A 15,642-nucleotide genomic window follows, 5' to 3' on the forward strand; every position below is an offset into this window, starting at 1 on the left:
AGCAGAGGGTGTGTGTGTGTGTGCTTGCGCATGCATACCACTTCATGCTAGCGGAGGGGGTGTGTGTGTGTGTGCCTGCCTGTTTTGGCTGTTTTGTTTTGTTCCGTTTCCCTGCTCTCGCCCCCAGTGCAGGAAACAAACACTGGCTCTCTCTGTGCTCCCTTAGCTCTTCCTTCCGTTCGAGGGGATCAGGTGGGTGGGAAAATGCTGTGCAGGAATGTCAGGCCCTCTCCCGGAAGCCCGGCTTCTGTTTCATCTCATTATTGGACAGAAGTCACTTTTTGTTCCTTTGCCTCGGTCACAAACAACCACCCGGCCCTCTCTCCTTTCTTCGTGCCATTCTTTACGGAATCCACGTGGGATGGGAACAGAGGCGGCGTATTTGGGGACTCTGTGTGGCCTGCTACTCGTAGCCTTGTGTGCAAAGCCTCTGCAGAGTGACCCAGTGTGTAGCTGCCTCTACTTTTGTTTTTGCAAGTTCTAAAGAGGGGACTTGGATGGAGCGTGTGAGGTTGTAGTTGCCAGAGCCCGTGTGGGCAGGCCCCAGCATCCTGCGTGCAAGACCAACTCTGCAGCCCCTGGGCCCGAGCCCGCTGTGCCCAGGGGCCTCTGGGGAGGATGGCCCAGCTGTGATGTGCATGCATCTGCCCTTGGCAGCAGAGCTATGAACCGAGGCTACCATTCTGGATTTCCAGATAGATGCAAAGTGCTTGGATGGTTTTTAGCAGCTGCCGAGACCAGGGAGTTGGGCTTAGTAGCAAAAAGGAATGGGAAAACAATAAAGGAAGATCGGGGAGCAAATAGCCTACGATACAAAAAAAAGGCAAGATGAAGCCTGGTATTATTAGAAACACTTCCTGGGGAGCCATAGTGTTCGAGTTAGGACCCGCCCCCCTGCCCCCACAGAAGGTATTAGTGGTAATATGGAGACAGATGGAAACTAGGCAGATCCCTAGGTCCAGAAGAGATGAGCTTTGTTCCTGGAGTTGCAACCTAGTATGATGTTTCTGTTCTGATTTCTTAACCTCTGAATGGCCCCTTAGGCTTTGCCAAGTAGATGATATTAGTAGGTTCTTAGACTATCCCTCAGGACGTAGGGATGTATTTTTTTGTTCTCTTCCTCAGTGAACTTGAAATGATTGGATTATTTTATAATACACAGGTCCTTCCATTAAAGGGTTTTGAGTAACTGCGTCAAAGAAGCTTTGGAACGGGTCTTAAGCAAGGTCGTGGAAAATGTTCCTTGTCCTCTCTCCCACCTACAAGGAAAGACAGAGAAGCCCGGATGCAACATCGCATACCCTTTACTTCCTCTTTATAATTTCATGCACGGTTTAGGTGGTACCAGCTAGGTGGTATGGTCCAGGTGGCATGGTGTCATCTTCTGAGATCATTGGGTTTCCTGCCCCCTGCTTCCCCACCTGCCACCTCATCTCTGGCCCTCTTTTTAGGCTCACAGGCAGTCATGGCTTGAAGGATCTTGACATGGTAGTTGTTTATGAATGGAATTCCGAGAATGTATAATTTTCTCAGAAGAATGCTTCTGTAGCTCAAAAATATTTGCTTGTTGGGGAAAAAAAACTCTCCTTGGAAAAGTCACTGGATGCCAGAGATGATGACTAGGAGGGTGAACGTGTGGGGGTGCTTAAGTAAAGCAGGTTTTATTGATGGACAATTGGTAAAACAGGCAAAGCCAACTTAACATGCTACTATTTCAAGAGAAAGTTGTTGCGCAGGATTGATTTGGCGTTAGGTTTACCGATGGCCACACCGCGATAGCTCTCCATGCCTCACTGTAACTTCTGCCCGTTCTCATGCCCCAGGAAGATCCACTGAATTTCAGGTTAACACTGCAGGGGTGGGGGACTTCAGACCCTCAACTTGATTTGGTCCCACCGTTCATCTGGATAGCTGCCGTTCTATCTTGCCAGGCACTGCGTTCATGGAAAGCCTCAGAGTGTAGATGAAGAGCTGCCAGAGAAGGCATTTAAGTGGTCATTAGAGAGAAATGGTAATTGGGATGGTGTTCAGACCCCACTTCAGCTAATCAATAAAAGGTGAGTGGTTTTTGTGAATCGTTCAGTATGAGCTAGTTCAGACTCTGTGTGTGTAAACAAGCCTGGGGTACGTCAGGCATTTTCAAAAGTGTGAGGCATGGACTCTCCTACACCAGCTCTTCACGCTCCTGGAACTCCAGTCTCAGATGCCTCCACTCTATCAAAGTAAATGTAAACCTCTGGTCAGTGCCTTCTCTCTGGAGGCAGGCTGGAGAGGCAGGTGACTGGCTAATTGAATGGCAAGAAGGAGAAGAGGACAGCCCAGCCTCCCGGTCAAATGGAGTTTGTATGAAAATTGTGTATGCATGAGCATCATCATTTATTGGAGAAAGCATGGATCGGACCTCCTCCACTACACCTTAGCCCAGTGGCCCGAAGCCAGCCACTTAGTCTCCCTGCTCCTTGGTCTCCTCATCTGTTGAACCAAGTGAGCCCTGAGTTTCCTTCCAGCTCTGAGATCCATTGTTGCAGAGTAGGGTGTTGGGACACTAGGATGGATCCATTGGCCCTGGTTGTCAGTCACCACTGCTAGAGAGATGGAAACAGACATTCGCGACTTGCAAAGGCATAAAGCAGTTGACCTGCTCTTTGAATGGGCCCCACCCTCAGGGACAGGACTAGTGAATGGTAGGCTGTGGGGTCCCAGGAGGTGGCTGTGATTCATAGGCTCTGATGAGCTAGTAGCAGATGTAGGATAGGAGGCTGGCGAAGCAGCTCAGCGATAGGGTAGAAAGGAATAAAAGTGGTTAGAGAAGGCGTTGAGGGTAGGAAAATCAGTAGGATTTATGTTAAGTCTTGTATCTTTGAAGTGACTTATTCTGGTCTGGCTTTTGCTGTTACCAAAGTGAATTATTCATAAGTACTTTGAGAAACACCGATGTAACACGATTATGCTGAATGAATTTAAATTCATCTAAATCGTTCTTTTCAACTAAAGTAAGCTTTCCCTCATCCAGAATCTGAGCAAACTGATAGCCCAGCAAGAGTTTCCTGCTATCATGGCAAGTGACTGATGTCTGCCATGATACTGCTGAGTTGCTTTGGACTCAGAAGCACTTCTGGAATGATCCAAGTGAAATGAAAATACTTTCTCAGTAGTTGGAGAGTTGGGCATGTCTTGCTCTGCATTTTGGTTCTAGGCAATCTGGCTTTGGTGTATGTATATGGCGAGTTTCAGCTGGAGCAAACATTGCCATGTTCTTCATGGTTTCTCCCTAACCATCGTCCTCTTGCTCTTCAAAGCTATACTCAAGTCCGCTCTTCCATGAGACCTCCCCACATCTCCCTTACGGATGGCTCAGGTACCTGCAGGTCATTCGTGTGCTGGTATCGAGCCATTGCCGTGTTCTTTGGTCAGTGATCATTTCCCTCTGTATTCAAACGTTTCAGAAAACCTTGTTTACTCGCCATTTGTGTCTTTCTGCAAATAGATGATAAACCACTTGTGGGTTAGGACTTGAGCCCTGTTTATAAATTTCGGTTTGGTACCCTCATAGCCAGAGGGAGGCCCCTGGAAAAGATATTCTGTCCAAGTCCATTTCCCACAAGGGCTTGACCCTGGGTGGCATCTGAGTAGTTTGGCTCTCATGAAGATGGGGAGGCTGGGTTGTGAGGGATGCATAGACTGGGATTCTCTACTCAGGGTAGTGCAGGTGTGAGAACGAGCGCCTGTTCAGTTTTGCACTTTAGGCAGTAATCTTGCATCACTCTAGTCCGGGAGTTTTACAAAGGGATCGATAAAATATTTTTTGGGTGGCCGAAGTAGTTCTAGCTGGAATGAATGAACCAACTATCAGTTGAGTTTAAGAGCAATTGCGGGAGTGAAGGTGGGAGAGTGTGTGTGCACATACATGGTTTGGATGAGTCCCTAACCTCTGCTGAGTTGCGAATTATTTTGGGTCTCTTGCCCCTCCTTACCATTCTTGTCAATAGAAATCCAGTGTCATTATGAAGTGAAAGAGAATATATTACGTACATATCATTCCTGTGGCAAGGGATGGTGGTGAAGAGGTTTGAACTATAAGTAACACCTAAGTAGGTCTCGATATGTCTGTGCAGGTTTCACCTTTGTTACTTGGCCAAAGTTTCCATTGTTTCTGTTGATCAGTCTATTTAGTGCAAGTTCCATGCTAGGCAATATGAAAGAAACTTGTGATTTTGTTATGAGATAAGATAAAGCACATGACATTCCACAGGAAAGAGATTAGACAATTTATGCTGTGTAATGAGAGGCACTTCAGAATTTTGGCCAAAAGAGGAGGAGAGGCAGAGAAGGGGGAGAGTTCCTTATTTGGGGCTTTGCATGGAAAGAATATTTGCCTCAAGTGAAATCGAGACCTTTCATTAAGGATGTCTACACTTGCTCAATACTATTTGCCTGGCATTGTATATGCGGCCCTCAACTTGCAAATGGGTTGCACTCCAAAACTTTCCAAGGCGTTTGGAATGTAGAGCATATTATTTCATAAAAACAGAAATTTGAGTGGTAGTTCAGGTCCCAACCAGCAGCTTCTCCTCTTCCCCGCTCCCACCTGCCCAAAGCCTGTTTGTCTTAGATATCATATCTATCCAACGACTGCCCATAGCTTTTGTTCTATAGGGGGAAAGACTTTTGGAGCTCTATCCCTTATGTGTCTGATGGGTGAGGCAGGGGTGGTGATGGGAAGCTGGTGGTTTCCACTTTAAATCCGATTTAAAAAAAAAAAAAAAAAAAGACTCCCTCTCGGAGGGCTTAGCATTTCCCAGATGTTCAGGCTTGGGGGAACAAAGAAATTGCCTTTGCAGGGGTCAGGATAGGAGCTGGAAGTCAGCACTCCTGGGTTTCTTCCTGCCTGTCTGGGTGGGAGGATTCTAAGTCGAATCTGGAACATGTCCACCAAGTGCCATAGGAGGTAAGAAGTAGAAGATGTGATTCTTGCTGTCAAAGGACTTGAGTTGGTTTCTGCATGGTGGCCTTTTGGTTCGTTACTCATGTCATGATTTTTATGAAATGTGGTCTTGGGGTCCATGTCTAGTTTAGACCCCCTGCTCCACCACAGGGCCACCAAGCAAGTTTTATGATAATAAAGTCAGGAAAGGGACTGACAGTGTCTGAAACCAGGATGGGCTCGGTACATTTTGGTTGCTTCTCCCGTTCTTCCCCCCACTTTGGATCTGAAACGTGGGGGTACTGATCTAAGCTTTTGATAATTTATTGAGAATTGTTCTCTGGAGCTGTCCATGAGAATGAAGGGATTCCAGACATCCTTCCTCTCTCCTTGTCTCTTCTGTCCTCCAGTCAAAGAAGAACTCAGCATATGATCTTTGGCCTGAAGAAATATTAAATCTATGTTAAGTATGCCGACATGAATGGGCAAAGGAAGGATTTGTGGCAAAGAGGAACTGCTGAAACAAATAAGTAATGTAAATGGGCAGAAAGAAATATTAAATTGATTGCATCTTTCAGCTCCTGGTACTTAATGCGAAGACAGTAGTGGGGAAGTGTTGTCATTTAAAGTAATGGAAAGATGAGGGGGTTTTGAAGCTAGCCAGAATTCTTCTGCCTGCTAATAGAGTGGCTTGGATTACAGACTGTAAAGGTGAAGATGTTTGAGTATGGCAGCTCCGTTTAGCACGGATCGTGATGCTTACTGCTCTTTGCACAACCTCTGTAGTAGTAGGGGGAGAAGCTAAACTCACCAGGCCCAGAAGATGCGCGGTTAACAGCTCATTAAGCTCTTGTCAGAAGCCTTCATCACGTGTAGTGGGAAGACTCGCAATGTCTATCTTATGAGGCCACTTAGATTTTTTAAAATGTATGTTGTTAACATTTTTTTGTTTATTAAGTGGACCAGGAGATTGGAACTCAGTGGCTGTGATTCTCTCATCCTGTGTAGTATGCTAGGAAGCCCAAGGTTTCCTAGAATTTTTATTATGCTAGTGAGGGCAAATTTAATAAGCAGGTTGAAAGAGCTTTGGAGCACTTGAGGCCAATCCACAGTTAATTGTATCAGTGATTAATATTTCAAGAAAATGGCAAGAAACAAATTTCCGTTTCTTTCTTTTTTTTTTTTTTTAATATTTTATTTATTTGACAGAGAGAGACACAGCGAGAGAGGGAACACAAGCAGGGGGAATGGGAGAGGGAGAAGCAGGCCTCCCGCTGAGCAGGGAGCCCGATGCGGGGCTCGATCCCAGGACCCCGGGATCATGACCCGAGCCGAAGGCAGACGCTTAACGACTGAGCCACCCAGACGACCCCAAATTTCCATTTCTTCTAGGATTTTGTTATTTATGGCTGTCGCACACGAGCTAATGTTTGAACTAATAGACTAAAGCAAACCACAGCAGGTAACCATTAACTTTTCATGTCATGTATCATCTCCCCGCTTCCCCAACCAAATGATTCCATTAGCATCACCTGTGAACCAAAACCTATGAGCTTATAAGACTGATTTTTTAAGGAGACTCAACTTTTTGGATTCCCTTGTTGAGGCCATTTTCCGTGTGGGCCCCAGAAATTTGTTTCCTGGAGCAGAGAGGTCGTCTCTCTCTCCAGGTGGGTCAGCGAGGGACGATTGTGCACTCGGCATGGCTTCCATGTATGGCTTCCAGGGACTACTCATGGGGGATGAAGAAGCCAGTTCAAGGAAATGCTCTGTGTCCGTGGATCTCGGAGCTGAAAGGAAGATCATTTAGTTGGCTCCCTGACTTAGTTCAGGAATCCCTTCTTCCAGGATCTCCAGCAAGTCCTTTCATGCACCTGCTATTTTTACTAAAGTCATAGCTATCATGGTGAACTTCTCCTGGGCCCACATATTCCAGTTAATATTCTCTGTATTTGTATTCCAGTGAAGCTGAGACCGCTGTCATCGACACAGCCTTGCCATTGTCTTGTGTATCGAAAGGTATCCTTGACTGAGGGTGGGTCTTCTAGGTCAGAGGGGGCCTGGGCGAGAGCAGACAGGACGGGATGACTCTGGAGTGCTTTGCCCCTCGTGGAACAGGCTCCAGCTTAGCAAGTGAGAAGAGGATTTTTCCTGCAGTGGACAAAGAAAGCTGCAGGAGGCTGAGTGACCTGGTTTCACGCCGTGTCACTCACAGCAGAGTCCTTCAGAGCCGCACCGTATCTACGGATTTGGTTATTCAAGGGTGTGCTGCCATTAACATATAAGAAAAGGCTTAGACCCTGGAATATATATAAGTTCAATTAGAATTTTTCATTCTATGAGCACTTTCTAGGAAATAATTTCACACACTCTGCTTAACCCCCCAGAAAAGTCACAGTGAGTTAGAGGGAGGCTAACTTGGAAAAGGTCGGGAAGATTTAGCCAGCGCCACACCCAGGACTCTGAGGGTCAAGCCAGTTTAGAACCTGGGACATCTTCCATGCATGTCTCCACCTAGGCACACTTTCTCCTTGCCCTGCCATCATCCCCTCTTGTTCTGCTCCCTTTTCTACCCTCCAGGGCTCTTGGAGGGAGGGGGGTGAGAGCAGTAAGTCACACTGATAACACTGTGAATCATGCCAAGACAAAGCTGTTCATCTGATGGTAGAGGCAGAGCTACAGCATCTTATTAGGTCAGAATCTTTGTCTCTTGTCCGGTGTCTTTACGTGACTCAGTGTTTTCCAAATAGAAATCCCAGGCCATAGAAACCATGTTGACAAAAGGGCATTTTTGCTAATCGGTGTTAAAGCTCTTCAGAACCTTTTAGAAATTCCCCTGCATCTGGAGGTTTTGCAGATTAGAACCCGTACGGTGCTTGGGTACATCCTGCAATGAGCTAGACCTCTGAGGTGCCTGCCAATCTAACCCACGCATGCCAGGCCCCTTTTGGACATCGGGGTGTGGCATCTGGGGTGGAGAGGAATCAGGTACGAGGTGGGTTCTTCTGCACAAGATCTCTACGTGGGAGAAGGGACCCTGGTTGCCCTCCGGATCCCTGTGGCAATTAACAATTAATGTCTTAGTAAGGACTGTGTTTACCGTCATGACTGGCATTTACTGAGCAATTAGCATGTCCCAGGCACCTTGTGAGTATTCTCATTTAATCTGTGTCATTCTGTAAGGTACATACTGCCATTCCGTTTTGTGGATCAAGAAACTGAGGCCACCAGGAGACCTGACATAACATGTGTTAAGGTGTCATGCAAAGCTAAGCAGCCGACCCGAATCCAGACCTGCTTTTCTTTGATTCCACAGCCCCTTCCTTACTCTCCCCATTGCCCCCCCCACCCCCACCTGGCCACCATTTCGCATGGAGGCCCCCCTCCCATTCCTGAACCCATCCCATGGTCACTCACCCAGCAATGACTGGATGGCCTGCCTTGCCCTGGACAAGGCCAGGCACCACGTGTGATGAATTCTTGATAGCCCGCTCTGTCTAGCTGGGGGCTTTAGCGCATATCCACCTAGTGACTAGGATTCTGTAGCGTGGCTCCCCCCGCTTCTCCCCTCTTCCTCCCCTGACCGCCCCCCTTCTTTACATGATCAGAAAATTTACAACTCTTCAGATAAAGGAAAGATGAAAATGGAGGAGTGACATAATTATTGTCAAATTACAGATGCTTAATTATGAAACAACTTGTTTCTGAATTGTAATGCCTTGCTTTTGTCTCCGTCTTCAGGATCCCCTCTCTTTTAGGCAGGATTCATTTTTACGTTGATGGATTATATTCACGTGGGGAGCAAAACTTTGATGCTGATCAGTGATCAAGCACCTTTTTTTAAAACTAATTTTTAACCGGGAGATTTTTTTTTTTTCTTTTTAAAACCCTTCTTTAATCTTATAAAGATATCTTTAAATGGCCGGGGGCGGGGGGCGGTTGGTGTGCTTTAGCTCTGATGAATAGCAGTTTGTGGTAAAGGAAGAAAGGGATGTGGTTTACAGGAAACTTTTTATTCTTTTTATATATATACAAAATAACAGTCATATAGGGAGTAAAATATAAAGTGTCAGGAAATGATTTATCAAAATCAGATCTGAGAATGCTGATTTGACCATGAATGAAGCTCTTGAAAAATCAGTTCAAGCCTTAAGGCCACACGACCTTAACATTTATTTATTTATTTTTTTCTTGTTTTCTTTTATTTATTGGGCAAACTGAATTTGTGGTTGTCTGTCCTGTCCGGAGTTTAATTCTGCCTCCCTCAGGCAAACAACCAGCCTTTACTTGGAGTTTTTCTCAGAGAGAAAGGTGTACCTTGCAACTTGGCTTTTGTGATCCCTTCGCTAAGGCAGGCCCAGGGGCTTTGCAAGGCCTGTGAAGGGCAGAGGGCTGTCATCTGTGCTCAGGTGGCCTCTTTTCCTTTTGCAGCAGAAGTGACCCTCCAAGCCCTCTTGAGCTGCACCTGGGCTTTAAGGGCAGACTTGGGGTTTTCTTTCTGGGGAAGGGGCCCTGGGCAGCCACGGGGCTTCCTCCCGGCTGCCTGTCCTCACTGTCCTCTGGGTGGGTCGGGCACGGGCCAGATTCCTGTGGGCTTAGTCACCACGCTTGCGGGGCTGCAGGAGGATGGGGAAACCTGGGGAAACCGCAGCCGGGCACTCTGTCACCCCAAAGGAATGCCGGCTGGGCCGGAAAAGGTCTCCTGGAGGCCCTGCTGAGGCAAAATAAAGCCCCCTCTTCTTTTCCCATCATAGAAAAAAGGAACAGGAGGTAGCCCCTGGACTCACTGAAGATGGATTTTTTTTTTGTTACTCACTTTTTAAATACTTTTTAAGTAATTTTGTTTTGCACATTCCCGGATCTGTAAACATACCCACAGTTATGCAAGATAGGCATTTTAGTGAAAAGTGATGTTTCCGGGAAGAAAGCCTGCCTGTTGTTGCCTCTGTTTATTACCAGTCCTTTTTGTGTCTCTGGGAAAGCCTGGCTGGACTTGGTGGGGGTCGGGAGCGAATGTTAAGGTCAGCTGGCTTCAGCCTGGGCAGTCTTCCTTCTCCTGGAGAGGCCTGAGCAGCTCATCTTCTCCTTCACTCCACACCCCTGTTCAGGGGACAACAGAACAAGGGTGAGAGGTGGCCTGTAGCTCTTCCCGATGCTAACTTGGCTGAGCCCATTCTGCCCTCTCTCCCAAAGCCAGCTGCTGGGTGAGAACCCAGAGAGTAGGTAATGGCCCTTTCTTTGTACAGCTTTTTAGGTGGCTTCCTTTTCTCTGGTAGGGAAGCCAGCACCTTTACCCTATGTCAAGAAAGTCCCTTCTAGGGGCGCCTGGGTGGCTCAGTCATTAAGCGTCTGCCTTTGGCTCAGGTCATGATCCCAGGGTCCTGGGATCGAGCCCTGCATCGGGCTCCCTGCTCCGCGGGAAGCCCGCTTCTCCCTCTCCCACTCCCCCTGCTTGTGTTCCCTCTCTTGCTGTGTCTATCTCTGTCAAATAAATAAAATCTTTAAAAAAAAAAAAAAAAAAGAAAGAAAGTCCCTTCTAGTAGGAGATCTTAGAATCAGACAGATCTGGCTTAAAGTCTTGACTCTGTTACTTCCTGGCTCTGATACCTTGCTCAAGAGCTTATCTTTCTAAGGCACTTCTTCTGTAAGACAGGATCCTAGCTCTCTTCCAAGGTTGTCCTGAGGAGTAAAGGAAAGAACTCAACACCAGGCCTGACATAGGACAGCTCTTCAGGTGAAAGACTAACCAATGCATTGTAGTGTTTTTGTTCCCAAGGGTGTAATTATTAAACAGTCCTTTTAGGATTGCAGAGTAGGCACAAAGAATATCGCACATAGAATTGGCTTCTGATTCATACATTTCTAAAGAGTAGAATTCTCACTTACAGAACAGCTGTTGTGAAAAAAGGTAGATCTTCAGAAGAGTTCTGGTCCAAGGTGGCGCTGTAGGAAGACCCTGAACTCCCATCATCCTTGAAGACACGAAATCTATACCGACTCATAGAGCAGTTCCTCCTGAAGAAAAAAATTAGATCTACATATGCTCATATAAATTAAGTGAAAAAACATGCAGACCATCGTGTGTATCGTGATCCTTCAGGTCTGACTTTAAAAAGCGCATTTTTGGTGGTAAATATATTCTGGTAAATGCTGGTACAATCATTAAAAAGTTTTCCAGAAGGGATCCCAGAAAGTGAGAAATACGTATTTTCCATGGAAAGTGACTGGAGATTCTGGGTGACCCTCACTACTCATCTTGTACATTTTTTGCACTGTTTGGATTTTCTAACCATGTGCTTGTATGGCTTTTATTCTTTTCAAAGATCAACAGATATTATTCAGACAATAGGGTAGGGTCCATTCCCTATATTCTTCATTACACTCCTTTGCATTAAAAAAAAAACCCTCTACTTTAATGTGTTTTTATAAGGCAGACTTTTCTACATCTGATTGTCCTTCTGTGAAAGCAGGCTCTGTGTGAGGTCTTGGTGAACTCTCCCAGCTCCCTGGAGACATTAGCTGGGGGCCTCCTTGCCTTGACCAGTGAGAATTGGGCTTTCTCAGGGATTGAAGCCTGGGATTCACCATCTCTGTGAGAGCCGAAACAGTAGGCCCTGGCAGGGACCTTGATCTAGAATGCCCTTGGGACAATGTGTGTGTGTGTGTGTGTGTGTGTGTGTGTGTGTGTGTGTGTGTGTGTGTGTTTGTCCGTCCTTGGTAGACGGCCTTGGAAGTGTCGTGTGTGCTTTTGGCAAACTTGGATAAGGTTTTCCCTGCGTAACCCTTGGAAAGAACAGTTCTCACTTGTAACACCCTGTTTCTGCAGGTCCATGATTTTGTAATTAAAAGTTTATGGGATCACAGGGCCCATTTAAAGGGCATCTGGTCTGAACAGCCCAGTTAAAAGCAGAATTTGTGTCAGTGGCTCCTTAATTTCTCAAATATGGTTATTTGTAAATTCATCCTACTGGATGCTTGTGTTGAACATTTTATTGATGAAAAGAGGCACAGTAACATAAGGGAAAGAATGTTTAAAAATGAGGACTCCAATTCTAATATCTGAGTGTACCACTGCTTCCTAAGCATTAACCTGGGGCAGGTTACCTCACCTCTCTTGGAAACAAAGGCATACCACCATATCAGTGGTTTCCAAATGCTTTGACCAGACCCACAGTAAGACGTAGATTTACATCATGACCCCAGGACAAAATAAGTATATGACTAAAATTAATGTTTCTAGAAACCTTTTTATATGACCTATGACACAGTGCTCTCTCCTTCCTACACTTCCTTTCTCATACCCTCAAACTTCTATTTGAATGCTAAGAGATGCATTAAAACATTTTGAGAACTGAGGGAGGGCAACTGGTAGTTTTTAAAAGCACATTATTAAGGTCTTTTCTGGTTCTGACTTGGAGTTTGTTCTCTCTGAGTTGAGAAGCTTGCACCAGTTCAGGTGGAATTGGGCCTTTGAGGTCAGCCTTCTGTTTTCTTATGAACATGAGAAGCGAAGGGCATTACTTGTTTCTTTTAAGACTAACCCTTGAGAATGGGAGGATTTTAAGAATTTAAGTATATGTTCCTAACTGTAGGATGTATTTTGTTTTCCACCCACAAGCACTTTTAAATATTTGAGATCTATTTTATCTTGTATAATTTATATCAGTTCCTATTTTGTAAAATAATTTAAGGTCAGTGATTAAAGTAACAAAAATAATGGCAAATTTTCTACTTCCCTGTTCTTCCTCATACTTTAATACATACAAAAAAATTTAAAGAGTTTGATCACATCAGTGTAATCGCCGGTGAATTATTTTGTACAAAAGGCATTGGGCAGAGTGACAGCAGATAATATATGAGTGCTTATTATGTACAGGGCATTCTTTCTATTAAGTCACACTTGTAAATAACCCCATTAGCCAAGTTCTAGCCAAGCTTTGTTGGGCATGCGGAATCATTAGATGAATTTTGAAAATAACTCGGTCTGTTCTAAAAGCCCTACTAGATCCAAACTGTTGTGGACCGGTGCCTGGTAACTTTGACAGCCATTTTGAAATGTTACCATAGTGATAATTCTTGTGGAATCTCAAGTCATTACAAGTGATATGGCTAACTCTGGGCTGTGTGCTATAAAAATAGATGTCATGGGATGTGTGAATCCTTTTCTCAACGTTATAGTTTATACCAAGGAAGGAATATTTTAGTTGAGGCCTGAATACTTATTAGAGGTTAGTTGCTCTCTGCCTCTTTATTCTCTACACAAGTCATGTATCTGCGTAATCATTAACCCTTGAGAATGAATGGCATTTAAAAAGGTTCGATTTTTTTCTCCCCTCATTTGACTTCAGTTATTTTGCCTATTGTTTGTTCCTCCCAATGAATTTTTCAAAAGCTGGGTCATGATGAAAGATTAGTCCTCACTGATAACTGTTTCCATAGATCTGTTTGTTTAAAGCTGCATCCAGTGGCCCTGGGTTCCTTGGCTGGAATTTCGTGCCTCTCATTCCCAGGGGGGTGGGGGGGGCTCTTCTGGGAAGGGGGGACTGGGAGTTGGCACAAATCGTGTCCTGTTTCTTGTCATGTACTGGGGACAGTTCAGCTTTGTGCTGCCCCTTTATCTTCTGAACACCAGGGTAATCATTAAAAGACTCTATATTAGTTCCTTCTCTCGTTGGAGGGATACAGGTTGGAGACTCAAACAGCGATTGACCAGTTGGTCAATCGACTTGGAGCAGACTGTTGGAAAATGTGGTTAGCAGTGACAGTGACAGCATGTTTCTGCACAGTTGTGTTTGGTTCCACTTGTTGACTGGGGTTACTGGCATTGGGGGAGGTCCAGCTGACCTTGGCCAACTGGGTAGTGTTAGACCCACCATGTTTATTTCGCAGGCACGGTGCTCATCCCGGATCTCTCTCTCAGTTCTGTGCCCAGTCCGTCAGGTTCAGCAGACATTTGCAGATTGCCGCCCTCTGCCAGGCACCACGCTCAGCTCTGGAGATCTGAAGGCAAGTGAGCCGCAGCTGCTGTCCCGGAGGAGCCTCGCCTGGGTTGGGTTTGGGGGAGTTTGACAGGTGAATAAGCTGCACAGTAGTGTGGAGTGGATTTTATTAGGGCTGTGCTGAAAGTCTCATGGGTGTCTGGAAGGGGGCACGTTGGTGTGGAGGGCGTCAGGGAAAGGCTGACAGTGGAGCAGGGCCTCAACAGAGGCAGAGGAGTTCACCAGGTAGCAGAGCTTGGGGACTGGGGTGAATAAAGGCAGTATCAGAATAAATCCGGATAAGCAGATTGCCTCTAAGAGTAAGGGAGAGAGGCTGGCAAAAACCAGGTTGTGTGGGTCTGGTCGGTCTGCCTGCCTATGGAGATTGAACCTGACTTTACAGGCAGTGACTGTGAACCAGTGGATAGCTATAAGTAGATCTGTGCTCCCTAAGATTCTCTGACAGTCATTTGGGGAGAGAAGCTGGCGGAGCCGGTAGGTGGAGAGTGAGTGTAGAAGAGGGTGTCAGAGACCTTTTGGAGATAGACTTAGCAGGGCACAGTGAAGGAAGAAGGCGATGGGGAAGGTAGAAGAAAAGCAAAGAGTTTAAGGATCACTGAGGACCAATCTGAGATGCTGACTGATCATCGATGCCATTAACTAGAATAGGAATAAACAGGACAGAAATTTGGTGGGGAAAGGAGAGAGAATGTTTATAGTTTCAACATGTTGAACTTGAGGTGCTTGTGGCCTGAGCAAGTGGAGTTCGTCTAGGAGGTTTCTGGAAACACTGACCTGGCTGGAAACAGCACTGGATACCTATTTTGGGAGTCCTCCCAGTGCTTTGGAGGGGTTGTGGGGGGTGGGAAGAAGAGAGCTGCCAGGGCCCATTTTTTTTGGATAAATCTTTGTCTTTTAAACATTTTATATAAGGAGTAGCTGCTACACAGAAGGATACCTGTGTGTCATCGAGCACCTGGCATATTCCATGGAGGAGAGCTTCATTGTGAACCTCCCCTCCATAGAGGACTGGGTCCAAGGGCACCTCTGAGTCCCTAGGGAAGGAGTCTGTTTTGAGAGGCTCGGATTCTTCCTCAGAGAAGGGTTGTTTAACCGCCATGTGGTCTAGAGGAGGCCAGGGGATCTTGAGTAAGGAAACTCACCCAAGGCCGCTCAGCCCTTAGAGGAGCCAGGCCTCCACTGCTGCGGCCTTTCCCCAGCATTATCATTTGGGAGAAGAAGCCTCCAAAATCTTTAACCTTATTCTCAGTACAAGCCATTTGTAACATAAGTACCTGATGAAGATGAGAAGTGATGGACACCTCCCTCCACCCCACGCCGTGATATCTTAATAAAATCTGGACGAAACACAGGGCTCCTTGCAAGTTACTTCTGTTTCCCAAATCACCATTATAGGGACCCTGAACAATGCTCTGAGACGTATCTGGGGAAGCAAAGCCTAGGGATTTGTCTAGTTTACCTCTAATCATCTCTTCCTTTCCCTTTCTTGCAAGTCTTATGCCTAGATAATTTAGTACACTTGATCTGCTAACAGGCAAGACCACAATGGGGGCTGATATTACATACCCTGAAAGTCCTTTACAAACATGCCGCAGTGGTGATAGAATAGTTTCCCTGAGCAGCAGGTAACATTAGCCCGCCTCGTGGGACCCTCAGATGCTGGCTGTGCATGTTGCAATCCTTAGGCGTAAAAGCGTGTACATTCAGTTCCTATAAACT

At 45.9% G+C, this 15,642-nt stretch overlaps 1 protein-coding gene across 4 annotated transcripts in view; it reads left to right on the forward strand.

The window, feature by feature from the left end:
- The window catches only part of IGF1R (insulin like growth factor 1 receptor), a 257,133-nt gene that overhangs the window by 67,161 nt on the left and 174,330 nt on the right, over window positions 1-15,642 (forward strand). For 3 of the 4 annotated variants that reach the window (XM_081831580.1, XM_081831584.1, XM_081831582.1), the window contains exon 3: window positions 13,814-13,930. The exons of the other annotated variant lie outside the window; for it this stretch is intronic. In XM_081831580.1, the coding sequence (XP_081687706.1) occupies window positions 13,814-13,930 (117 nt within the window). The remainder of the gene's footprint in view (window positions 1-13,813; window positions 13,931-15,642) is intronic. 4 annotated transcript variants of the gene reach the window in all.

The sequence above is a fragment of the Leptonychotes weddellii genome, chromosome 9 (assembly GCF_054177405.1).
Source record: "Leptonychotes weddellii isolate Sample4059 chromosome 9, ASM5417740v2, whole genome shotgun sequence".
Lineage (NCBI taxonomy): Eukaryota > Metazoa > Chordata > Mammalia > Carnivora > Phocidae > Leptonychotes > Leptonychotes weddellii.